This window comes from Atta colombica, unplaced genomic scaffold (genome assembly GCF_001594045.1).
Source record: "Atta colombica isolate Treedump-2 unplaced genomic scaffold, Acol1.0 scaffold126, whole genome shotgun sequence".
In the NCBI taxonomy this organism is placed as follows: domain Eukaryota; kingdom Metazoa; phylum Arthropoda; class Insecta; order Hymenoptera; family Formicidae; genus Atta; species Atta colombica.
Genome location: NW_017259213.1, coordinates 6372037 through 6396584, shown reverse-complemented (window position 1 = coordinate 6396584; position 24548 = coordinate 6372037). Strand labels below are relative to the sequence as shown.

General features: G+C 34.6%; 6 protein-coding genes across 7 annotated transcripts in view; 3 read left to right on the top strand and 3 right to left on the bottom strand.

Annotated features, from left to right (window-relative positions):
* Positions 1-1311, top strand: part of LOC108694967 (guanine nucleotide-binding protein G(i) subunit alpha) — a 5031-nt gene extending 3720 nt beyond the window's left edge. The window contains exon 4 of the mRNA XM_018204658.1: positions 92-1311. Coding sequence (XP_018060147.1) covers positions 92-569 — 478 coding nt within the window. The 3' untranslated portion in view covers positions 570-1311. The remainder of the gene's footprint in view (positions 1-91) is intronic.
* A 3492-nt stretch (positions 1312-4803) lies between these two features.
* Positions 4804-10490, bottom strand: LOC108695009 (synaptojanin-1). Its single transcript, XM_018204722.1, has 7 exons — positions 10200-10490; positions 8949-9303; positions 8644-8808; positions 7177-8231; positions 6467-7041; positions 6133-6307; positions 4804-5997 (listed from the first exon to the last, which is right to left on the bottom strand). The coding sequence occupies exons 1-7, from the start codon at positions 10324-10326 to the stop codon at positions 4976-4978; spliced, it is 3474 nt and encodes a 1157-aa protein (XP_018060211.1). The 5' UTR covers positions 10327-10490; the 3' UTR covers positions 4804-4975.
* Positions 10491-11755: 1265 nt separating this feature from the next.
* On the top strand, positions 11756-14880 carry LOC108684172 (carnitine O-palmitoyltransferase 2, mitochondrial). Its single transcript, XM_018188331.1, has 7 exons — positions 11756-11794; positions 11920-11960; positions 12310-12871; positions 12988-13521; positions 13625-14114; positions 14185-14377; positions 14488-14880. The coding sequence occupies exons 1-7, from the start codon at positions 11756-11758 to the stop codon at positions 14612-14614; spliced, it is 1986 nt and encodes a 661-aa protein (XP_018043820.1). The 3' UTR covers positions 14615-14880.
* A 280-nt stretch (positions 14881-15160) lies between these two features.
* Positions 15161-16879, bottom strand: LOC108684173 (V-type proton ATPase 21 kDa proteolipid subunit). Its single transcript, XM_018188332.1, has 5 exons — positions 16640-16879; positions 16346-16394; positions 16167-16250; positions 15547-15946; positions 15161-15446 (listed from the first exon to the last, which is right to left on the bottom strand). The coding sequence occupies exons 1-5, from the start codon at positions 16698-16700 to the stop codon at positions 15411-15413; spliced, it is 630 nt and encodes a 209-aa protein (XP_018043821.1). The 5' UTR covers positions 16701-16879; the 3' UTR covers positions 15161-15410.
* Positions 16880-17858: 979 nt separating this feature from the next.
* Positions 17859-21814, top strand: LOC108684125 (SET and MYND domain-containing protein 4-like). Of its 2 annotated transcripts, none has more exons than XM_018188227.1 (4): positions 17859-18063; positions 18828-19671; positions 19843-20473; positions 20548-21814. In XM_018188227.1, exons 1-4 carry the CDS (start codon positions 18044-18046, stop codon positions 21030-21032), a joined length of 1980 nt encoding a protein of 659 aa, XP_018043716.1. In that variant the 5' UTR covers positions 17859-18043; the 3' UTR covers positions 21033-21814. The 2 variants fall into 2 exon arrangements, with proteins under 2 accessions (XP_018043716.1, XP_018043715.1); XM_018188226.1 differs by having other exon boundaries at positions 18828-19731.
* LOC108684126 (dynamin-1-like protein) lies at positions 21451-24481 on the bottom strand. The gene is made up of 7 exons (XM_018188228.1): positions 24003-24481; positions 23643-23890; positions 23014-23544; positions 22765-22932; positions 22247-22508; positions 21806-22017; positions 21451-21728 (listed from the first exon to the last, which is right to left on the bottom strand). Exons 1-7 carry the CDS (start codon positions 24394-24396, stop codon positions 21672-21674), a joined length of 1872 nt encoding a protein of 623 aa, XP_018043717.1. The 5' UTR covers positions 24397-24481; the 3' UTR covers positions 21451-21671.
* Between the last annotated feature and the right edge of the window lie 67 nt (positions 24482-24548).

Here is a 24548-nt window from a genome sequence, read left to right as displayed (position 1 = left end):
AAATAGTCAAAACGAAATGGTTTTATTGTACATAAAAAAATATTTTATTATATCTAAAAAAATCAAGATATAATGTATTTTCTCTTTGCAGAATGTTTGATGTTGGCGGTCAACGGTCTGAAAGAAAGAAATGGATACATTGCTTCGAAGGCGTCACTGCGATCATCTTCTGCGTTGCTCTGAGCGGCTATGACCTGGTATTAGCAGAGGACGAGGAGATGAATCGCATGATAGAATCGATGAAGCTGTTCGACTCGATTTGTAATAGCAAATGGTTTGTCGAAACGTCTATTATACTGTTCCTGAATAAAAAAGATCTGTTCGAAGAAAAGATCACCAGGAGCCCGCTTACTATCTGTTTCCCGGAATATAAGGGCGCCAACACCTACGAGGAATGCGCCTCTTATATCCAGATGAAATTCGAAAATCTGAATAAAAGGAAGGATCAGAAACAAATCTACACGCACTTTACGTGCGCAACAGACACATCCAATATACAGTTTGTGTTCGATGCCGTGACCGACGTAATAATCAAGAACAACTTAAATAATTGCGGATTACTGAGTTAAACATTCCAATACTCGATCAGTAAATTATCGAAAAAGAAGGGATATATCTTAATACATTGACGACTCATTAATCTTCGCGAATGCATTAGAGAATGATGAAGAGACTGATCGAAAGTTTTAAGAGAAACGTATCCATAAATACGAATATATATTATGCGAGGATTTTATTTACATACACATACACAAACATACATTAGGCTCTTGATATATTTTATAATGGTATTATGCAACTCTATTCGATTCTATAGTTTTTAATGAAATGTTCTTTGTAAAAAAATTCTGCGTAAATTCATCCGGATTTTTAGTATAAATGTGTTACTCGATCCTTAACTTATTAATTTTACATTCGGCGATTAGACAACGAAGTATTCTCAAATTACGAACAAAGTATTCAATATATTTGGGAGTTAAATTGATATTTCAGTCTGATGACTGAGCATTTCGCGTTGTCGCCAAGAATGTTTTTTATGCACTGTTTATAAAATAATAATTATTTTTGAAAATTATTTTTGAATTAATTAACATATATATTGATATCTGATTAAATAGATTACATTTTTAAAAGTATTTTTTAAATTCCTTATTGTTATATGTTTATCTCTTTTTGAGTTAATAAATTTTCATTATTTTTTTTTTTTATAAAAGAAAACAATGCTTTTCCTGGCAATGCGCGGAAGAAAAAAAAAGAAAAAAAATTCGAGGCGATAATGTTAAATATATAAAACGTATCGTTTACTTATACTCCCGATTAAGAAAATCAGAAACAGTCCTTTGTTTCTGTTGTTCTCTAAATGTAATTTAACTATACTAACCTAGATAGCTATTAATTTAGTGATATTTCCTTGTATATAATTTATTAAGCTAAAAGTGATTACGTATTAAGCAAAAACATATTTCTGCTCATATCTACTTGCATTATAATGACAAATAGAAATTTAACATCATAATGGGCATCAAACACAGCTCTCTGTGCATCTTTTTTTACAGTATATATTTATCAATTTGAGAGAAAAATTTTTGTACAAGCTTCTCTTTTTTTATATATATATATACGTATTAATAAGTAATAAAACCGAGGGATGTTTTCATTCCTCGATTCGCCAAACGGACGTAATGACAACGTTAGCATTAGTACACGAGACAAGTCGAAATCAAATTTCTTTATATACACACAGTTTAGATCAATAAATGAAATTTCTTCTTTTTTAAAAGTCGACGCTTTCTCTGTTCCCGACTGCTCTGTTTATTAGACCATTCAATACATATATACATGTTCAATGTTTTACATCTTGTATAGGTGAGAATCGATTTAACTGATAAAACGCATCAACTATGCACGCAAGCGTGAAGAAATGCGTGTTGCCAAGGTGCAGGACAAAACCCGTATCCTACGTGTAATATAAGTGTACATCGGAAACAATTTTCTCTTATATTGGCTATACATATTTTATTATACTACTTTACACATATGTATACGTCCCGCGACGTATACAGTTAGACCTTAACTGAACTGGAAGTGATAAAAATTAAGGTATTAAATAGGAATATGTACAATTTATAATGGGGTATTTTCCAGCAAAGATAATACACTGTGTTGAATCATGTACAATATTTTTTTAAACGGATGGAATTCTAATCTTAGTTTCTGACGATACCATCACAATTTTTTATAGATTTTTATTTTTGTTAATAATATTTACGTGTTAATATAATAATAAAAACCAATACATCAGCTAATATAAATGTGATATTTCATATGAAATAATTTCTTTTTAATAAAAAAAAAAAAGAAAAAAAAATTTAAAGAAAAATTTAAAAAATATTTATATTAAAAATAAATAGACTTATTATATGTTAAAGCGATATTGGAGTGATGAGAACTACTGACATTTATAAGGAATTTTTTCAAATTGATTGTAAAGAGAATTAAAAATCTTTTTACGGAATTGAAGTAGACTACATAAAATAAAGAGAAACGTGAGGCAGACAATTTTTATAAAAATGAAAAAAGATAGAAGTTACATTTTTTTTCAGTTCTGGCCTGACTATAAAAATTTTACAGCTTATATGGACAAAATAAAATCGCTTCACATTTTGAACTACGTGATCGAACAGCACTCAATTTATAGAATTAAAAGCTTAGAGAAAAAGATTTTTCTCTATACTGCAATTTACACAATGCGCGCGATGTAGTCTAATATAGTAAATTATGAACTACACAAGTGAGTGGTTAAGATTTGATAAAACTCATAATGATGCTATCTTTTGCGTGAAAACAGGATATAATATGCTTACTCGCAAAAAAATATAGGCTTTTATTTATATATTTTTTTGATAGGCATATTATTTTCAATTATATTACACTTTTACGCAGAAAACGATATTCATGATAGAAATAGACAAATTTTTAATCATTGAAAGATAACAGGAAATCATTTTAAGATTCGTATTGGTAGCGTCCCCCTGACGTTTATCCTATGTATTTTCACTTCAAATGATTTTTCGTTATCTAAAAGCAGAGTATAAAATAATAATATACTCATTTGCAAAAAATATTAATGTAACAACACAGTGATCTACAAGATATAAGTCACTGTGGAATATATTTTTTTTGTAAATGAGCATATTATTATTTGTGAATGAATGTATCATTACTCTGTCCTCACGGCGAAGACAAGCCATACAAAGGATTGTTAAATCTTCAGCATGGAAAGATTATGAAAAACGATTTCAAGAGGAGATACATAGAATGAACTTGGGATCCCACTAATATGAGTCGACCGCTTTTACGCGGAACCATATCTCATTCTGACATATGTGATGATACAGGATAATACTATGTTCAACACGAAATATTTTAACTGTAACACAATGTAATGTTGCACTGCTCGATACTATGTAAACATTTAAGTACAAAGCGTGCAAAATGTTTCAGTTATCAACATTTCAAGAATTATATATTTTTTGCAGGTGAATATATAATAATAGGTCTGTTCGTGTTGCTTGTATTTTTTGCACCTCGCTTTCTCTCTCTTCACGTCCGAATGTATATTTATTTTCTTTCAAGTGCAAAATTTTGGGAGATTTCAAGCAACGCAAACAAACTTAATGTTATTAATTGTAATAATGTGACAGTATGACATGTGTTTAATCTGTTGGAAAACACCCATAAATTAACATTTTGGCTGCCATATCATACGTATTTTCTTGTGAATTATGACGCTTACGTAATGACTATTCTTCATTTAATTTGTATTCGTTATTCACTCTGTAAATAATGTGACAGTCAAAATCATAGGACATTTGTATCATAATAGGAAACAGGATACTGTATTCTCTGGAGAATAAAAATTGCGAGGCGTTAGGAAAGAAATATAGATGGGTGTTGAACCTGTTGGGACGGATGTTCTAAAAATTTTGATGGAATGCAAAATATAGGAACTTTGAAATTAGAGAAAAGAGATATATAAACGAACATAATTACAGGATAACCTTAAATTAATTAAATTAGCCGCTTTCCGCATCGCATGCAAGAAAGAGGAAATTCAGGGCAATTATAAGAAATATCTTACCTTATGTCTGTGAGAATACTGTTTGAGTCTACCATTTTCCTTCTGTTACATCATACTACACACGATTAATTGTAAAATTAAATTCGCTCCTCGGAGTCTTAGTTACATATTTTTTTGGTAGTTTTTACGCTACTAAGATACGGTGAAGGATTCCTAAACCTTAAAAGTGATTCTAACATTGAGAATTAACATTTTAAGTTATTAATATATAATACAAGCAGTGACAACTATAACATTATTACTGCAAGTATTTCGCTGTTTAAACTTTGATGATTATATTAACGTGTTCGTGATATATCCAATTTTACGATTTTAACGGGCTTTGAATATACATTTTCAAATCTGTATCAACAATTATAAATCGATTGGATCTTCGAAACAATAGCTGTTCGCGCCACTTTAAACATTCAATGCAAAAACAATGATTTCTCGTGTTATCGCGAGAACAGATCAACACGATTATATTACCATCAACATATAGAAATACAAAATACAGTGTTCGATAAGCTCAAAAATAATCTACGAGTACAAATTTACTATAATTAATTATATTCGCGATCAGAGATCGAAATGACTTACAATTACTCCGACTCGCGATGACCACCGATCGTTTTCAGAGTAATTACAAAACAGATTTGGGATTCTTAAATATGCTACGCGGATCTGTAACTCAGTTTGAAAGTGAAAACTCGTCGACTGTCGTCTCGTCGTTTAATCTCATAAATAACCACACATACTAGATTAATGCTAAGCGTACCGGAAGTCTGGCCTAATAGGATTTATGTCCCATTTATGCATCCTATTTATTTATCCTCTACTCTTTTCGTCTCTCTTTTAATGAGGATTTCTGGCCGGAATGGGCGGCCCACCGGTGGTTCTTGCAGGAACGGGTGGTGGAGCGTTCGATGGGGGTAGACTCGGTGGTGGATGCTGCGGAGGCGGCGGAGCTTGTCTATGTGGCAATGGAGGAGGTACTGAGCTGGGCGGTGGTCTACTCAATGATTCCTGAGGACCATCCATACGTGGTAAAGGCGGCGGTGGTCGATTTGGTACGGGATAGCTGGGCGATCCATCAAGTATTTCTTCGTATATGGCCGAATCCGGCGAAAGTCTTTCGTCTTGTCGATTATCCTCCATCGTATCCGCAACCGGTGGCGTCACTGGACACGCGAATTGATTGGGAATCACGCTGAAGACACCCGCTCGTGGTATTTGCTTTCGCTCGTGAGCGGGACTCTTCGGTGGCTGGGAAGGTCGGCCTGGTGGTGCTGGTCTCGGGGGTGGGATTACACCATTTGGGCTACCTCTGCTGGGAGACGGCCGCTCAGCAATCTCTAATTGTTCCAATCGTTGCATGGGACTTCTCAATGGCGAATCCGCCGTAAACTGAGCGATTGTAGTATTACTGCAGATTTCGATTTCCTTTTCGATCTGCTGTACCCAATCAGGTGATTTTAGCGACAATTTTAACGTTTGACCGCATACCTGTGTCATGCCCTTCTTCGCCGCAGCCAGGGCGCACTGGCCATCCCTGAATGTTACCCAGATAGTCTCGCCGACATAACGTACTAGAATTGCCTCGCCGATGTGAGATAGGTCTTGTATTAGGGCGAACATAAGATTATTATCGAACACGCTATCCATATCTTCGATATCTTCCACTGCTTTGACTATTATCGTACCATCGGGAGGACCCAGATCTTGTATCACTTCTTTAAACACGCACTCACGCTTCTCGGGATCGACACAGTGCACGTCTATATCAATCGTGGCAATTACTGGTCGATGATCACTTTGCTTCAATTCCGCCCTGCCATAATAAACCAACTTTCCTGGATTCCAATCTGTAGGCGAGTCTGAAATGTACATTTAAACTGATACAGAAATACAATCATATTTACATGTATACTTTATATAGAATTATATAAGATTATATTTACATGTATACTTTATATAGGATTAAAAATAATCATATGACAGAAAAAACCAACCAATATCAGGTATTTGCTTCCTGCGCTTCCAAAGAATTCTGTCTGTCCATGCAGGTTGACGACACTTCTCGCTGGTGTCGTAATCGTCCGAGAACAAATCATATTTGTACGTAGGAGCGAAAGTAATGGGTCCTTCCTGGAAGTTCTTAAAGACGTTGCTCTGTTCTTGTTGAACCTTGAAATTAAAGATTCATAAAAGATATATTGTTAGCAATTAAACTTTCAATATTATAAAAATACAAACGATAAAATGTATTCATTTTTTCTTCATTTTTTCTGATTCATTAATAAATAAAAAAAATGTAAATTTCTAATCAATAATATGACATAATACCCTCAATTGATCATATTGCAGTATCTGATCCAATTCACTTTGCTTAATCAATTCCTTCATCTCATCCTTGTCCATGTCGACTCTATAGTTAAAATCACCACACCAAAACACGTAATCGTGAGTGTTCAGCGTTCTACCCATAGGAAATGTTATCTTCCTTGTGATTTCGGCATAGTCAGCGTTACGTTCGTTCACCTGAGACTGGCCAGCGGCGAAATGCGCGCACACGAAACAAAAGGACGTGGAGTATAAGACGCATCTAATTGCTGCAGCGCCTTTGTTTCCGGTAGCGCCTCCCAATCCCGTTTTCACGCAATCCACTGCCACGTCACGCAGATACGGTGCGTGTACAGGTCGTATGAATAGATAGAGGCAGACGCCTACCAGCTGCTGATATGTCACGAGAACGTATTCTGTATCCTTGCATAGCACTTTTTGCAGTTCCTCGGCCCAAGCCTTGGCATTATCCGAACTGGCGGCCATAATATTACTGGCATTCAAATCGACGATCTCTTCGAATCCTATTGCGAATATATCTACAGGAACATTGTCTTCCTGTTGTAGGGATACCAAGACTAAAAAGTGATACAAAGATTATGGATTATAAAAAGAAATATTTTTCACGATATATGTATATAGTCATTACAAAATATTTCCATCTATTTTATATATACTTTATAATTCAGTATTTTTAGAAGGAAGATACTTACATGAAGATCTGTTTGGTCCATCGAATAACCAATCGGCCAGGGATACATCCTTATAAACTACACTTCTAAAATGCCTGCCTCCGTTAACGTTATAAGTACCGATGCTCACTCTGAGGTTCATTGTATTCACATATTCGTTATAGCGTTTGCACATTTCTCGCAAGAGATTCGGTGCGGCATGTAACATGTTGGATGGCAACAATAAACGTGCTCTATCAGCTAGTTCTGTATTTAATGTTGAACCTAATAATAGGATATCGATCGCTTCCTGTTTGTTGGAATCCAATAAATTATTTTGTATCGTTCTAGCTGCCGATCTCGCGCCGTCCATCAGCTTAGAACTGCCCTGGATGGCACCAGTACCCGCGTATATCTTGCTGACCTCGTTACCATTGTTAATCCACATCTGACGAAATACTTCCTCAAATCTCGAAACCATCTGCTGCTTCTCCATCAATTTCAACAAACCCATCTGTTTGGCAAGCATCTCAAGCGCGAAGAATGTTTGCACGCAGTTTGTTCTATCCAAACAGTCCAGACAATTTGTCCTGATGGTGCCGGTCTGTTCAAGAATTACAGTGTTACCGACAGCATAAAACAGCGAAAACGATTCCAGGTATTTTTCGACCTTTGCCTTTAGCTTCGACAGATTTTTCATGTTTCCACCGCGACACTCCTGATGATAATCAAACAGGATGTGCGGCACGTCTTTGTGCTCCGACATATTGTGATGGGTTTGAAACAATTGACTCAACATTGCTTCCCCTTCTTTATTGCCGATCAAACTGGAGCCAAGAAGATTAACGATGATTTGCTGACCGTAACGCTTTTTGATCATATCTAAATGTCTGTCAAAGGCGGGCGCGGAAGTCTCGAAGCCGCGTGATATCTTCACTTTGTGGGAACCGACTTGTACACCAGGTTGTTCCCAGAACAGTGGTACTGAACCTCTTGTCTGAACATAAGACGTCACTTCGTTGTCTATATAGATCACCTGTTCTGTTTCCACGAAATTCGCGACGTGTCCGTCATCATTAGTTCCTCTAACATTAAATCTAGACAAAAGATCATGTTTTTATACAGAAGTTTAATAATATTTTTAACAGAAGTTTTTAATAGAAATCTTCAACAGAAGTTTTAACAGAAGTCTAATAATGATATACCGTAGTTTAATCAAGTCATATATTTCAATAAACTTTTATTTTACATTACAACGCATATGTGTGATATGGATTAGTCATATATATATGTTATATGAATTGCGAGATATACTTCTTATCAAACACTGTGAATGCAATTCTTGATATTATGAGAAAAAATGTCTATTGGTGTTTGTTAATCTTTTTTTACTAAACTTCTTGCACTGTTTATCTTTTCTCTTTTCTCTTTTATCTTTTCTCTTTTTTTCATCAGATACAATAGAAAGAAAAGCTATACTTTTCCATTAAAGAGAGAAAAATATTTTACCTAGTGCCAGCACGTTCGCAACTTAATCTAGACATGAGCACCGCTCGAGCTTGTCTGTGTCCAACATAGACGGTTCTAATCTCTACACTGCCACACATTGCTTTCAATAACCATTGACTCGTATCTACGCCGTATCTTAATAGATGAATGTGCAACATTCGATTCCTAATTGACGAGATTATATATTATTATTTTTTGGTCCGATAGATCTCTTTCACAAGTAATGATACATAATTTTTGTTTGAACCTTGATTTTCTATTATAAAAGTTCATATTGCAAAGGTCTTACAAAACTGTATACTAACCAGAAGAACCTATTATCCGTAGTTGTAGATTTGCATCTTCTCTGAGCGCTCAACGTAATATCGAGCGACTTCTGTCCAGCAGACCAAGAGAAATAAAACGTTCCAGAATTCAGGACCTTTCTGACTTCAGACACACGATCCTCCATTCCTTGACTGTAGAACAGAGGTACAAAACTCGACTGCGTTATTCGAAAGACTTCTGATTCGCCGATCTTTCCAACGGAAAAACATCCGGTAACCAAAACGAGGTATAATAGAGTGTTTTCGCCTGCATTCAGCTGTAGAACGCCCAGACATCCGTACGCGTCCAACAATTTAGTATATTTCGGTTTTAGAAACTCGTGCTCCTCGGCGGCTGTAATTGACGCATATTCTTCAGTTGGTAAATTATACTCTCAAAAATATTTCATCATATTGGTGAATATTAACATCAGATTTCAAATCCACATCACCCAAGGAAAACATTAAACCAAGAGAAAATTAAAATAGAACTTTTGCTTACAAAAAATAATGACTTTTGCTTACAAAATTTGACTATTTATTGTGTTAAGAATCAAAATAAAATCATTTTGATTTTTGCTGACTTTTGTATATTTCTTGATAATGATATTAACATCATGGGTTTTATATCCATACTATGTCAGTATTGATAGTTATATAATATATAATAAAAATTACATAGACATCACATAGTGTTAAATCTACATCTATATTTTAGAATGTAACAATATAAATGCTATTGTCGCATACAACTGTTATATGTTCTAAAAGACAATTGAACATGAAAATTAGAACAGGCTTTTCAATGTATCCTATACAGACTTCCAAGGAACATCTTGAAGATGTTCAGAGAACATCTTACCGTTCTAAGGGTATTCTCTAAAGGATAAGGATTAAGGATGTCTCTTGGAAAATGCTCTATGGACTTATACACAAGAAAATGCACAGCAATGAGTTATGATTTATGGTTCAAAATCACAATTGTGATGCAAGATCAAGAAGATACAGAGTGAAATGAGCTCCAGTTCATATTTTAGTGACAGTGTGCAGCTGTTACATTAATGTGGTTACCTTTAAACAATATCTTACTTGCACGACTGTCTTCTCGCAAATGAAACATGTCTGCTTGATTTCAAATGTAGGAAGTATAGGAAGATGCGGGATAAGATGAACAGGTTGGCCATGCATGGCCTTGCCGGTGTTGCATCCGCGAGTAGATAATCTTTCCGCTTGGCTTGGCCAATTACTTACAAAGGACTGCGATCGCCTGCGATTCGAAGAGCAGCGTCTCCTTGCGGCCCCGCTGTTCGAGTATGACCGAGTGCGGTTTGGGAGAATCTAGCTTTTCGTAGATGCGGAGACTCTTGCCCATCGCCATTGTTGCGCGGTCGTGTTTCTCTGGTTGCGATAGCAATACGGCAACGAGGATGATGCTCTATGCCGCGATAGATTACGTCTATCACGACACGTCGCACCGCGACAATCGGATACCGAAACAATGTTCTTACCGTGACTGGCGCGGCGACTGAAATCACTGCTGTCAACCACTTAACTGTCGCCGTCATCGATGATGCACCAACGAAGATCCGCCAGCTTTATACGGCAGATCGCGTAGCGGAAAATTCGTTCGGCGCCCTCTCAAGAGATTCTACAAGATCGCATCGTGATTAATTCCTGGTGAAAATTTTTCTCATAATTTTTATACGAATTGGAACATTTTTCAAAAATATTCAGAAATATTTGGAAAGTTTACATCTTCCCTCAGAATTTTTCATACAATTCTGAAATATTCTGAAATTTGTCAGTTTATAATTTTTAAAAAAATATTTTTAAATTTTTTAAATTTTATAACATTTCATCAGAAATTGTACTTACAAAAAGTCTTGGAAACTTTACGATATTTCATAATTAATTTTATTAATTATATGAAAAATTCTGAGAAAAGATGTAGATTTTTTGAGAAATATTCCAATTTGTATAAAAAATGTGAGAAAATTATAAAATTATATAGAAATTCTAAAAAATTATATAGAGACTCTGAAAAATTATAAGAAAAATTCTGAGAAAAATTTTCACCAGGGATATCCAAAAGAAATTAACAATATTGCTTTGGAGCTGAATCTATCAAAATAATAAGTAAAAGGAGTATATGGATGTTTTTTGCGCAGTTAAATAATTAAATTTTATTTTGTTAAATATAAATAAATCTGTCAATGATAGATTTGATAGATCTGATTCTAAATCTATTAATTTAACTGCTAATTATTAAACAGAATATGAAGAAATATATGTGATATTTATACATATAATTTCTGATAGAAATTTTTCTCATAATTTTTACGAATTAAAACACTTTTTAAAAATACCAACTGATGAGAAAATCTACGGCCGGTATAAATTATTGGGTCAGTATTTCGTAGTTTATTTTTATTTGTTTTTATTCTTTGCTTTTTAAAAACACTGAATATATTCTGAAAATCATCAGAAAGAATTATATTTTCTGTCAACAAATGTATAGTAAAGAGCAAAAAATGCTCCGAATCGTGGAGTACGATTATACTTATACCGAGTTCTTCTTTCTGCAAGTCTCGTTGTGTCTTCTTCTTCAGCGACTGTTCGATAAAACGAGATAGAGAGTTTCGGTGCAAGTGTAGTTCAACTTCATATATGATCTGACTAGATTTTTTTATTACAGTACAGTAGTAGAGAACAGTTTGTGTGATTTCTTGATTTAATGAATTTTCCTTTTTTTCTATTACGTTTTCGAAAATTTATGATAAATTAAGTTAGGAAATTCAGATTACAAGATGTTTATAACGATGAAAAGAGGATTTCGAAAATTTATGGTAAACTATTTGCTTGACATACAATCGTACATATATATATATATATATATATATATATATTTTGTCATTGTTTAATTTTTAAAACGTTTTCCATCTATTTCCTCTTTTTATTATATACATTACAGATAAGCCGTGGAGGACTGGTATTAACACAGCGATTAGCTAGGTAGTAATTTTTTGTTTTCATATATTTTTAGTAGAGAGTCATCATATAGTATTATATTTCCTTATTTTTAGACTCTGAAATTTACATTGTTATCATTGTAAAATTATCACTGTAAAATTATCTGCTTTATAATTAAAATGCGTTCCTTGATATTCAAAACGCTTGAATATCATTTGTTTTTATTTAATATTCAATAAATAAGGATGAAATGATTCCAAAAGTATTGTAAGTAGAACGCAGCTCGCTCATAATTTGAATAACAATTCGAATAAAATAAAGACAGTTCAAAATTTAAGTGCAGATATTTAATTAAAGAAATTAATATCAATTATATGTCTTTGTTTCACAGGAGTACTGCCGTTTTATACGATACCACTGAATATCAATTTATGCAGATGAGCAAAGTTCCAACATTACATTTTCAAGCATCCTTACCTCGTTTACCGGTACCAAAACTTGAAGACTCGTGCAGGAGATATCTGAATGCGCAGAAACCTCTATTGAATCAGAAGGAATTGCAGAACACGTCGTCCTGCGTCTCAAAATTCCTTGCCAGTGAGGGACAGAATTTACAAAAGTTGTTATTCCAACAGAATGCAGAGAATTCACACACTAGTTACATCAGTGAACCGTGGTTTGATATGTATTTACAAGATCGCAAACCTTTGCCGATCAATTATAATCCTTTCTTAGTTTACGTACCAGAATCTGATCCGAAATATGATGCGCAATTAGTAAAAGCGACAAACATTGTCGTATCATCGTTGAGATTTTTAAAATCGTTCAAGAATAACATTCTAGAGCCAGAGATATTTCATATGAAACCTGAAAAATCAGACACTCCATTATTCCGCAACGTTACAAGATTGATCCCATCTCGCTTTAGTTGGTATGGCGCTTATCTATTTAAGGTATGAATAGATTAGAAATAGCGAAATGATTATGCCAAATACTCTAAGATAAATTGATAGAAAAATAGAAATTGTAAAAATTGTAAAAAAATTCATAACAAAATTCTTTATTATAGGCTTTTCCACTAGATATGTCCCAATACAAGAATCTGTTCAATACTACTAGAATACCGGAGTTAGGAAAAGATAGAATCTTTTATGATCCTTCAGCCAAGCATTTGGTTGTATTGAGGAAGGATCATTTTTACGCATTCGACGTTTTGGATGCAAATGACTCCATTCGTAGTCCTAAAGAGATAGCTGCGTGCCTAAAAATCATTTTGGAAGATGATAGACCAGCAAATAAATATCCCGTAGGCGTTCTTACAACGTCAGAAAGGAATCAATGGGCACGGGCACGCTCACATTTAGTTGAAACAGGGAATCGAAAAATTCTTCAGAAAATCGATTCGGCTGTATTCGTAATGATTTTAGATGACGAAATTATTGGTACCAACTATAACAAGCTTATTAAAACATATTTACACACAGATGGTACAAACAGATGGTTTGACAAGTCGTTTTCCTTTATTGTTTCCAAGGATGGCTATAGTGGAATCAACTTTGAGCATTCATGGGGCGATGGTGTCGCGGTACTCAGATACTTCCAAGTGAGCAATATATTATTTCAGCTTCAAGCATATTAAGCATCGTTAATTTAATTACCTTAAACATTTGAGAACCAAAAATGTAAAGATCTTTATCATCTTGTAGGATGTGAAAGCCGATATATCGAAAAAACCAAGATTTCATCCTAATGAGGTAGATGATCTTTCTAAAGAAAACGTAAACGTAGAGAGACTACAATTCTCTCTAGATGCGAAAAGCAAAGGTATCATCGATCAGCAAAAAGCAGATTATCAAGCATGGGTGAATCAATTGTGCATCGATTTTATGCTTAATGAAGAGTTTGGTAAGGATCAGTATAAGAAGCTTGGAGTAAGTCCAGATGCCATGATGCAGTTGGCATTTCAATTGGCATTGTATACTCTAAAAGGCAAATCGGTACCAACTTATGAATCTTGCAGCACAGCTGCATATAAACACGGCAGAACAGAAACCATCAGACCTTGTACACTAGAGACTAAAGCGATCTGTGTCGCTATGACTCAGAAACAAATCGAGCTTTCTAAATCAGAGCTAAAAAAGATGATATTTGAATGTAATAAAACTCACAATATGCTTACGAAAGAGGCTATAATGGGTAATTAATTTGATCATTATTAACAGATTTATAAAAAGAATGTATATAGATTTAATAAAATACTTTACAGGTCAGGGATTTGATAGGCATCTATTCGCTTTGAGAAAAATTTCAGAGAAATCGGGTTCCACTAAGCCAGCTATTTTTCAAGATTCCGCTTACGATGCTTTAAATCATAATATATTGTCTACATCTACTTTATCAAGCCCAGACATAATAGTTGGTGGATTTGGACCAGTGGTATCTGACGGCTATGGAATTGGGTAAGATATTTGTGTTACGTTGCTTATTATTAACACTGAAAATGATATAATTAGTACTTTGTTGTATCTTTGGATGATTTTTTAAACAGAACTAATACGTATTTGTTTAGATATATGATCCAAGATAAACGTTTGGGTTCAACCGTGACAAGTTATGAAGGCAGTCATAACGCCAGTCATTATGTGCAAGCGCTAAAACATGCATTCAAGAGCATTCATGATGTGTTACATACATAAGACAAACATTTGGTTGTGTAGTTTGCTATATACATACATTATAGTTACATCTTTATTTGGATGTATATTCATCGAGATCATTGAGTTATTATCTAATATTGTACATTATAAGAGAATGTTTATAATTTGTTGTATCAGAGATAGGCACAAGTTATCTTTGGAATCTTAAAGAGAAAGCAATGATGATGAATATTACCTCTGATATTAGCTCGAAAACTTTTATACAATTATTAAATAAATATTTTTAATATTTTTGGAGGGATTGATGACTCATGTTAATTTTTATAATCAACTATTTTCCCACTAATTAATTAATTAGCTAACGAATACATATAATTAGAATATAGAGAATAATTATAGTACTTTGTATTACATACTTTACTTACATTGACAAGAAAATATGTACATTAACTTATGCAAAAGTGAGCGCTATAACGCACTCAAAATGTTTAACAAAATTTATGTTGCTTTCTAACATCGATAAAAATTATAGCCTATTATAACATTTTATCTTAGCCACTTTTATGTTTCAAAAGAAGTAGAATGATGCGTCCAACAATATAACAGACAATATTCACAATTATAGACATAGAAAGGATGTTAAATTATGTCACTTAGAATTATATGAATATAATTACAGACATGCAATATACCAAATTCGCATTGATATCTGGAAAATTTTTCTGATCTCACAATGATTTTATAGATATATAGTCATTTCTCTAGAATCTCTTTTACTGATGACTAAATGTGGAATGGAACATTGTGATCCTGATAATACTTATTCTTTTATAATTTATGATAGCTTATCGCCCATTTTCACTTTAGATGTCTGAAATAAAAATATGTAAATATGTGCATTGAGGCTATTTACAGTCTTGAATATTTCCAATTGTATTCGTAATATGTTCATATGAACTACATTAACTTACCATATAAATACCAACAATTAAACCAAAGAGTCCAATAGCAGAACCAAAAATCTCGACTATAAGAATTTTTACGAAAAGGGCAGAGTTAGCCGCATCGGCGAGAGCTGCACCAGAACCAACAATTCCGACCGCTATGCCGCAGAAAAGATTGACGAGGCCAACAGCTAAACCAGCACCAAACATTAAATATCCAGACAACCAGTTCTGACTTCTGATTTCTTCATTTTTGTAAGCTTCTGCGTAAGTAAATTTGTCAAGCATTCCAGATAGAACAATGGCAGTAATCAAGCCGTAGATAGCCACAGCCTCGCAGAATATCACAGAAATCAAATTCTTTGTCTTGATTCTAGGTGCTTTCACACCACCGCCGACGATAGACACTCCTGTCGTATGGATACCTCTAAAAAGACAAATAAATGACTTATGTAATACAAATTTGAGTGATTCCACTCAAAATTCTAATATTTGTCTCTATTAATATAGATTAAATTTAATCCTGGTTCAACTTATTCTTCATCTTTTTCTAGTTCTAGAATTGGAAAAAGATGAAAAATAAATTTTTTTTAAGTGAGATTAAAAGATAATCTACATTGTTAGAAACAAGTATAAATCTAACTTACAGTGCAGCACCTACTACAGACAAAGCTACTGATAGACCTATACCCAATGTGCACCACATATATGGAGAAGTATTCGTCAAAAACCTAAATGAAAATCAAACACTTTGTTTAGGATCTTTTTGCGCCAATAATTCAATAAGATGAGAAATCACTGACATAAAATAAACATGTGAACTTACCATCCAATGCTAACCTGCTCTCCTTTGCCAGTAAATACATAATACAAAACTGCAACATATATATTATATACTATATAAATACATAATACAACATATAAATATATAAACACAAAATATATTACATCAAAGAAATGTATATATATCTTTTATGCAATTCGAAGAATTTATTCAGTAAAATAAATGCATTTCACGAGATTGTTAACAATCATATTATATATAAATATTTCGGCAAAATATCGAATTCACAAGAAACTCTAACGTGTTATATTACTATAATATAAATATAAAACATACCCAAAATAAGGATCGTTGCCGAGGCGGTGATCGCGAATGTGTTACCCAGGATATACCTCATCGTTACAACAATAAGCTTTGTCGTACGAATAAAGTAATATATGTAATTCCGCGGTCTTCAAGCACAGCCGACACTCCGGGGAAAAGCCAAGATAGCCCGGTAGTCTTTTCGTTTTTTATTTAACAAATCCTAGATTCTCACATTGAAAGACTCAGGAAAAGATCACGCACACCCGTCGCTGTCATGTGACAACTGCTCGTAGTCTAGTAACCGCTAGAGATTTTTTCTGCGGCGGGAGTGAGAAACCATAGTGAAAATTCGATAATCTTGCTTCACCTATATTGCACCTTTTTGACACTCTTTGCACTCAAAACGGAAGGACATATATGTTGTCGTTGAAAAGAGAAGGAGCAAAGATATCACCTGAGTGCAGAAGGGGCAAAACAAACGAATGTAATTAATACACGTTTTAATGGAAATTTGATAAAAAACCAATTAACTTAAATCGACGATTAAGACAACTCACTTAAATTCAACAATTGCACACTTAATTGCAATATTTTCAAATGAAAATATTAATTTTTTCATTGAGAAAAAGTTAGAGACAGCTCGTATAATTAGAAATTTGGTGTAATTAGTCGGCTGAATTACTTGCCAATTAACTTTTAGGTGATACCATTTTATTGAATATGTGAATAAAATTTTTTAAAATAAAAAATAAAATTAGAGATGAATTATATATACAATTATATAGAATTATATGTATAGCTATAGAAAATATTTTGTTTTAAATATTTAAATCAGCATTTAAATTATGTACACGTATATTATGAATATCATTCATTATTCTTTATCTAATTTTTTCCACATATTAAACAACAAAAAATTCTATTTCTATTTAATATTAATAAAATTACAAGTATTACCTAAGATAAGTTTAATTACACGATCGTCTACTTTAATAATAATTGAAATAAAGCTTCCAATTTAAATTTACTTATTAATAAAAATTATATTTTGATATTGTGAAATAATTGCAAAAAAAATTGCAACCATATATATATATAATCTATATCGATTATGTTTCTATTTTTATTAAAAGTCGTTGAAATTGTTGTTATTATGATAATATACATTATAAAAATGAGAGATTAGAGACATTATTTATTATCTCTATTATTGTTCCAACAATCATCAATTTGCACGTTTTTATCGACGCGCGAAGAAGCGAGATTGATTTTATATAAATGGAATCATCGGGCGCATTTCGTAAGAGGAGACGAATACATCGCCTAATTTTAGAATCCGTCGCATTCACATTCGTTTGTGCAACGAGGAAATAGAACCCACGGATGTTTCATATTAAACACACAATCGATCAGTTTCAATAATAATTAGCGGGAATGTCTCTGACGAAACAAGGGTAAGCAGTTCTTTTCGATCCCGGGCTACCAGGATAGAGAAAATCCATCAACGTCTAAATCTGGTCTCTCGTTTGAAGCTACTTGTTATAAAACCGGGTCGGTTCTCCGTCTAATGACAAATTCTGCGAACGGAATGTTCGCTTCCGTGACCCTACAAACTCTCGTCGCTCATGCTCTATTTCTGTCTGCGATTAAATTTACAGTGTGTTAAATTTAGATAAATGATGGAAACACGTTTGTGGCTCGCGACTTGTTTGTGACAAAATTGGAATCGCCGACACACGTTCGACTGATCCGCATATTTTCAGACACGTCAACTTCATACTACTATTACATTAACTCACACAAACGCGTTCGCAATGAATGAAATTTAAAATATTTAATGTATAGAGAAACTGCAAGATCTCCTATGTTTTTAGATAACAAGTTTTTCCAATAGATAACGAGTGCACTTCATTTTATACGATGCGCATAATACATCAATTTGAATATTAAATCTCTGAGGATTATTATTTTCGTTGTATTTCATTCTCAGAATTGAACTCTAGCTTCTGCAAAGACAATTGTTTTTTCGGATCGAATGATATGGATTGTTGTCTTTTTTGTTTTCGTTTTAATATATTATCTCCACAGTGTCGATTGTTTAAAATAAATTAAGAATTACATTTATTGCATTGTAAAAAAGTCTCATTTTTAAAAATATTTTTTAAATATTTTTTAGTGGAGTATTAAAAACTATTTTGATCGTTCTGTTTTGTTTCAGAAACATTTTGCTTGACGAATTTCGTCGTGTTGTGCACGACACTGTCTCGCAAGAGGAATCACTAACGACTCAATTTGCGAGACTATCCGCGTCGAGTGATAGACAAGGAATGGTCAGGATGCTTATGGAAATGTCCTATGTGGCAAACTTGAAACCGGGCGACTCTTATGAGGGTAAGAATGACGCGCAGGCCGCGCAACTGTACGAGAAGTCGATTAGGGCAGCAATAGAGTCCAGGGATGAGCACGCAGAGATTAGAATTAATATTCTCACGCAAGCACTGTTTGCGGCCAGTGCAAACGGTAGAGTGTTTCTAGATGCGATCTGCGAGCGCGCTAGGCGCTTCTACAGTCTGCGCGTTTATGCGAGTTGTCTGCAAGACTGCGAGTGCATGCTGGCACTTCCTGCGAGTTTCTATGACGACTCTGCGGAGAATGTTAAATACTTCGTGCAGTGTAGGAAGGAATGCCTTCAATTAGAGCGAGAATGTTTCCGAAAATTGGAAGCCTTGTCCTCTAAGAAACGCGGCACCCGTAGAAGAATGTCCTCTTCCTCTTCTTCCTTCTCTTTCCATTCTTCTTCCAGCGGCACGTTGCCCACCATTGATGGCAAACCGCATAGCTGTCTCGCGAGCTGCCCGGACAGCGTTGAGTTGCAGGTCGATGAGGCCAGGGGTCGACACCTCGTGGCTACAAGAGACATCAGACCGGGAACTGTACTCATTGTCGATCGGCCGTTTTCCTTTAGCACGGACGCATCGGCTCTCGACAGGAATTGTTTGCATTGCCATGCCACACTTAAACTAGAAGACAGCGTTAGAGTCCCATGCCGCAATTGTCAAACAGTTAGTAAAGCGCATGATTTATATTCGCGCATGCTACGCGCCATGTATATAGCGCCAGATGTAATTATCCATACTTTCGCCTATTAGAATTCCATATTTATTTCTTTTTCTTTTCGTGTCTTCCTGTACGCCACAGATTTTTCGATATAAATCTTGTCTCGCGTTCTCCAGGTAGCTTTTTGCACAGAAGTGTGCCGCAAAGAATCGTGGGAGATGTATCACCAATATGAGTGTTCGGTATTTAATTACTTCTTCAAAAATTCGTTGAACAACGAACGACAACAATCGTCTTATCTCCTGTTAGCTTATCGCACAACGATTATACAAGCGCTATCATTACGGAACAGAACAGAAACGACGTGCGTTTTGAATCCTGATTTCCTACGATATCATGCTAATGGTAAAGATGATAGCAAGGAGTGCGCGGACTTGGGATCAAAAAGGATATACAGTCCTCTCGATTATCGAACGGTGTTTCAACTAGAGACTCATTGCGCTGATGTGGAACCTCACGTAAATCTTATTCGTACTGTTGAGGCGATTTTTCTTACAAAATGTTTGATCTTGGTACTGAACAAACTAGACGTCGTTTGCACAACGGAAACATTCATTGTATTAGCTGTCGCTATGTTGCACCATTTGCAGGCGATTAACTGTAATGCATATGAAATTATCGAGAATGTCCACGATGAGACAACGCACGTCTGGGAGCCCAGGAATATCGGTGCTGCGATTTATAGCACGGTCAGTCTCGTGAACCACAGCTGTTATCCCAACATAGTTCGCCATTCTTATCCGAACGGTAAGCGATCCAATCAGCGAACAAACTTACGAAGACAACAGAGAGATGAAGTCTTAATAATTCTCATTTTACAGGAATAGTCGTGGTTAGAGCTCTGCGCTTCATCGGCAAAGGATGCGAGATATTCGATTGTTATGGACCTCATTTTCTCAGCGAGAGCAAATTGAACAGACGTGATTTTTTGTGGAAGAAATATCGATTCCTATGCGGATGCGATGCCTGCAAACAGAACTGGAAATTTCCGCTACCAGAAATAATGAATTATAAGTGCGCAGCGTGTTCGGAACCGATAAATCTCTCGATAACGAATCAGCGGTGTGCCAAATGCGAGAAAATTGTTGATTTAAAGAGAATCGAGAAGCAACTTTGTAAATCGATTCAAAAGAGACTGAGTGCTATCGCGAAAATGTATCAGGGAAATTATAAAGACGCGATGCCTCTGTTATTCGAGCACGCGGACTTTGTCAACAAACACTTAACTAAACCGAACATCGAAGATATCAAAACAGAACAATGTATCGTCCAGTGTTACAATTCTCTTGGCTCTATTTCCGTCTAATATTCTCTTAGTTGGTTTATAACAATTATTTAAAGTACTGAAACAATTACTTCAACGTTTATTCTACAACTCTGTAAAAAACGCGACATAATCCATTAAGAATAGATACATCCAGTTTTTTTCTGGAAAAAATTGGAAAAAAATTGTGCAATCAGAAAAACTAGAAAATACACGAAACAATAATTTTCAATTGCGTTAACAGTCTCGTTAACAGTTTCTGAGATAATGCAAGGTTAGACTACGTAATTAAGAAGCATATAATTCTCATAAAATGCGTGATACAAAACAAATTATTCAAGAGTTAATTGATTTTCGTACGATATATATAGGTCAGCATATACATCTAACGCTGAGTAAAAGAGCGAATCTGAATTATAGTTCTTGTAGATCAAATAATAAGACGGTTGTGCATATTAAGTACGATGTTATGTTTCTTTTATGTTCATACTATAAAACTGGGTAACATAACATATTAAGACCATTGCTTTTCAATAGCGATACCTTACTTGCGTGAGAAAGACAAGAATTATATACAATGATTCATCATATACATTGGTACAGTACATCCAGTTGATTAAAACACAGAGATGCAATACCTAAATTCAACTAGAATCCGGATGTAAAGGTTTAGGCATTCAATTACCACATGTGTGTTTCTCTAATTTCACTAATGATGTGACCTGCTTGAGTCAATGCCTGTAAAATTAGAGTAATTGTTAGAGATCAATTATTATAAAGAAATGTATTTAACTTTTTATGTCAAATAAAAATACCTTAAGCATGTCTGCTGTTTCTTTACGTCTAACAGCAATGTGTTCACTTTCAATCAACAAGGCCTCAGCCTGATCTGATTTGTACAAATGTGTGACAAGTTCACTTTGTAAATTATCTTTCACATAGTTGACTAGGAAATGCATAACAGCCTTTGGTACACTATCTTGAATAGACTTTCGTACAATATAAAAGTATGATCTTATGAGTCTTTCTACAAACAAAAAAAAATTAAAATTAAAGTTAATATAAACTCTGTTAATATAAAGTCTGTTTACAATTGCGTAAGCGTAAGTGGTTGTCAAAAATTCATCAATCACAGCTGAACACGAGAAGAATATTCGATTGTGTTTGGACAATTCTTACAATTACAATCACTTAGAACTATATTTATGCAAGTGTGGAATAAACGTAATGATATCCAATATGACATATTTCTTTACCGATAATATCACAATCTCGTTGCTCACGATCACTAAGTTTTCGGGATGTCTGTATTGGTACTGCAGGGAGTAGATTTACTGGCTTCTGTTGCGGGGATGCTTTCTGTAGTTCGATCACTGGATTCATGCTCGGATTTGGGGAGTTACTGTTTTCACGCATCCTGATCGGAGAACCATCCGCAGAACTCGTTGACTCCGTTCTTCCCTGAAGTAGTAAGTTACTTAGCAGCCAGTGATTTTGCTGTCCTTGCTGTTCCTTAGTCTGATCAGAAACAGAGTTCATCTCATCTTGATTATTGACTGATTTTACAATCTGTTACAAATATATTTTACTATTAATAGCAAACACAGCGTAAAAAAGTTGAAATGGATAAAATAATGAATAAATTGACGAACATATAAATGTTGCTAATCACATTTAAATTTTATCTTTGAAACACAGTAACTTTCTCAATAAGTTATGCACAAAAGAAATTAGTAATAAATTTCAATAAGAACGTTAAATAGAGATTATTTACCGTATCATTGGTGATTATAGTACTAGATGCTGAAGTTAATCGTTTATTGTGCTTCAGGTGATCTACATCAGCATCCTTCAATAAAGATGACACAAATGCTGCATCTTTATGAAAGTCGGGATGTTTAGTATTAATGTACGCTAATTCTATGGCAACCAAGTTCTCTACCTTTTTTAAAAAAATTAAATCATTGTATGATTATAAGGAACGAATTATGAATATATAAAGAGAATGGATATTTTAGTTTACCATTGAATTGGTAGGCGGGAGCCGTCTACGTAGCAATTGTGTAACAACATCGACGATACGCTCATGCAATTTAGAGAAACGCAGCATTTCCTGCTGCACCTCAGTGCCACAATGCTGTATTATACTTTGCATTTCTTCGTGTACAAGTTCTACGCATCGTAACGAAGGATCCTCCAATTTTCGTATTTGCCGTTTAACTAGAAGTTCAAAGGAGACTTCTGGCACAAAGAGAGCTGGTCTCGGACCAGTTGCGTTGCGAATAGCAGTCAATATGTCGACTTTACTGAGGTCTGCCAGTGGATTAATCGAATCAAGCGTTTTACCAAACGTCTCGTGAAATATATAGCAAATGCGAGCACCGCCGCACAGTTCAGTGGTTTCTATGTTCCTCGCAGTTCCCTCTATCGTAGCGCAATAGCTGTTTGCAAATTTCGTGATGATCTGTAGCAGGGTTTGGCTTTTGTCTTCGACATCTCCGCCATAAGAATTAAGTAGAGTTTGATATTGTGCTACCATTGTGTTCACTCTGTTCTGTTTTAAAAAAACACAAGTTCTACCAAATTATGCTTATTTTAGTAGATTCTAGCTACATCTCTCTCGTAATTCAATTCTAGTATTAATATTATTACCTTCAACTCTGGTAAACAATCCCTAATATGTTGCATAAGCAAACGATTAAGAGTTTTTGCTAAGTATGGAGTGCCATTTCTGTTAGCCAATGTTGGATATTTACGTTGCAAGAATGTGGCTTCATCCTTCAACGCTTCCTGAATGCTTTTGTTGTTCATTATGTCTTGTTGAGAACGATTAACTACACCTATAATACCCAGTTTAACTGGGATAACCCTACCACATAGAATATCTATGGCATCAGTCCCTTAAAAAAAAAAGATGTATTTAATAATTGTTATTATAATCAATCCTGTGCTTTTTGATAAATTTGAAGAGAGAATGTAAAGACATCAAGAAGGATGAAAAAGTAAATTTACCAGCATCCATGAGATCTAATTTTGTAACAACTGCCAGCGTTCGTCTGCCATCTGGATCAACATCTTTGCTGAGCTTCAAACTCTCACTTGTAGCCATGTCAGTATTGGCAGTGACAACTGCTAAAATTATAGAGTTAGGACTGCATATATACTTTAATACAAGCTCACGTATCTGAGACTCGATGTCCTCTGGCTGATCGCCTACTGGCACTTTTGTGATACCAGGTAGGTCTATAAGTGTCAGATTAACGACAAAAGTTGAGTATATTTTAAGATTAATTGGTTCTGGACAAATCCCTTTGTTTGCTCCAGCCATTCTGTCAGTTTCTGCTTCAATCTCTGCACGAATATCGTCGAAATCTTTGTAGATCTTGTTCTTTGTATGCAGAAACATTCCCCATTCTTCCAAGTCCAGAGTGCCATTTTCTGCGCTTCGGTGTTCTCGATCATCTTTGGGTGTATATACAAGTTGTAATATTAATGGACGTCGTGTGACAATACCAGTCCCTCGTGGTAGAAAAGAACGGCCCACCAAGCTTTCTATTA

What these genes read in the sequence shown, in the direction of transcription:
- LOC108695009 (XM_018204722.1), bottom strand. Translation starts at nt 10,326, where the DNA reads ATGGCGATGGGCAAGAGTCTCCGCATCTACGAAAAGCTAGATTCTCCC. An exon ending in TGCGAACGTGCTGGCACTAG is followed by an intron (nt 8,232 to 8,643) that starts GTAAAATATTTT and finishes TCTTTTGTCTAG; the next exon opens with ATTTAATGTTAGAGGAACTA. An exon ending in GAAGCAAATACCTGATATTG is followed by an intron (nt 5,998 to 6,132) that starts GTTGGTTTTTTC and finishes TGTACATTTCAG; the next exon opens with ACTCGCCTACAGATTGGAAT.
- LOC108684172 (XM_018188331.1), top strand. Translation starts at nt 11,756, where the DNA reads ATGTTTATAACGATGAAAAGAGGATTTCGAAAATTTATG. An exon ending in ATGGCGCTTATCTATTTAAG is followed by an intron (nt 12,872 to 12,987) that starts GTATGAATAGAT and finishes TCTTTATTATAG; the next exon opens with GCTTTTCCACTAGATATGTC. An exon ending in CGGTACTCAGATACTTCCAA is followed by an intron (nt 13,522 to 13,624) that starts GTGAGCAATATA and finishes ATCATCTTGTAG; the next exon opens with GATGTGAAAGCCGATATATC.
- LOC108684173 (XM_018188332.1), bottom strand. Translation starts at nt 16,700, where the DNA reads ATGAGGTATATCCTGGGTAACACATTCGCGATCACCGCCTCGGCAACG. An exon ending in TCTGTAGTAGGTGCTGCACT is followed by an intron (nt 15,947 to 16,166) that starts GTAAGTTAGATT and finishes TTGTCTTTTTAG; the next exon opens with AGGTATCCATACGACAGGAG. An exon ending in TAATTGTTGGTATTTATATG is followed by an intron (nt 15,447 to 15,546) that starts GTAAGTTAATGT and finishes TTTTTATTTCAG; the next exon opens with ACATCTAAAGTGAAAATGGG.
- LOC108684125 (XM_018188226.1), top strand. Translation starts at nt 18,044, where the DNA reads ATGTCTCTGACGAAACAAGG. An exon ending in ATGTCTCTGACGAAACAAGG is followed by an intron (nt 18,064 to 18,827) that starts GTAAGCAGTTCT and finishes GTTTTGTTTCAG; the next exon opens with AAACATTTTGCTTGACGAAT. An exon ending in CCATGTATATAGCGCCAGAT is followed by an intron (nt 19,732 to 19,842) that starts GTAATTATCCAT and finishes CGCGTTCTCCAG; the next exon opens with GTAGCTTTTTGCACAGAAGT.
- LOC108684126 (XM_018188228.1), bottom strand. Translation starts at nt 24,396, where the DNA reads ATGTTTCTGCATACAAAGAACAAGATCTACAAAGATTTCGACGATATT. An exon ending in TCCCGCCTACCAATTCAATG is followed by an intron (nt 22,933 to 23,013) that starts GTAAACTAAAAT and finishes TTTTTAAAAAAG; the next exon opens with GTAGAGAACTTGGTTGCCAT. An exon ending in ACGAGATTGTGATATTATCG is followed by an intron (nt 22,018 to 22,246) that starts GTAAAGAAATAT and finishes TTTTGTTTGTAG; the next exon opens with AAAGACTCATAAGATCATAC.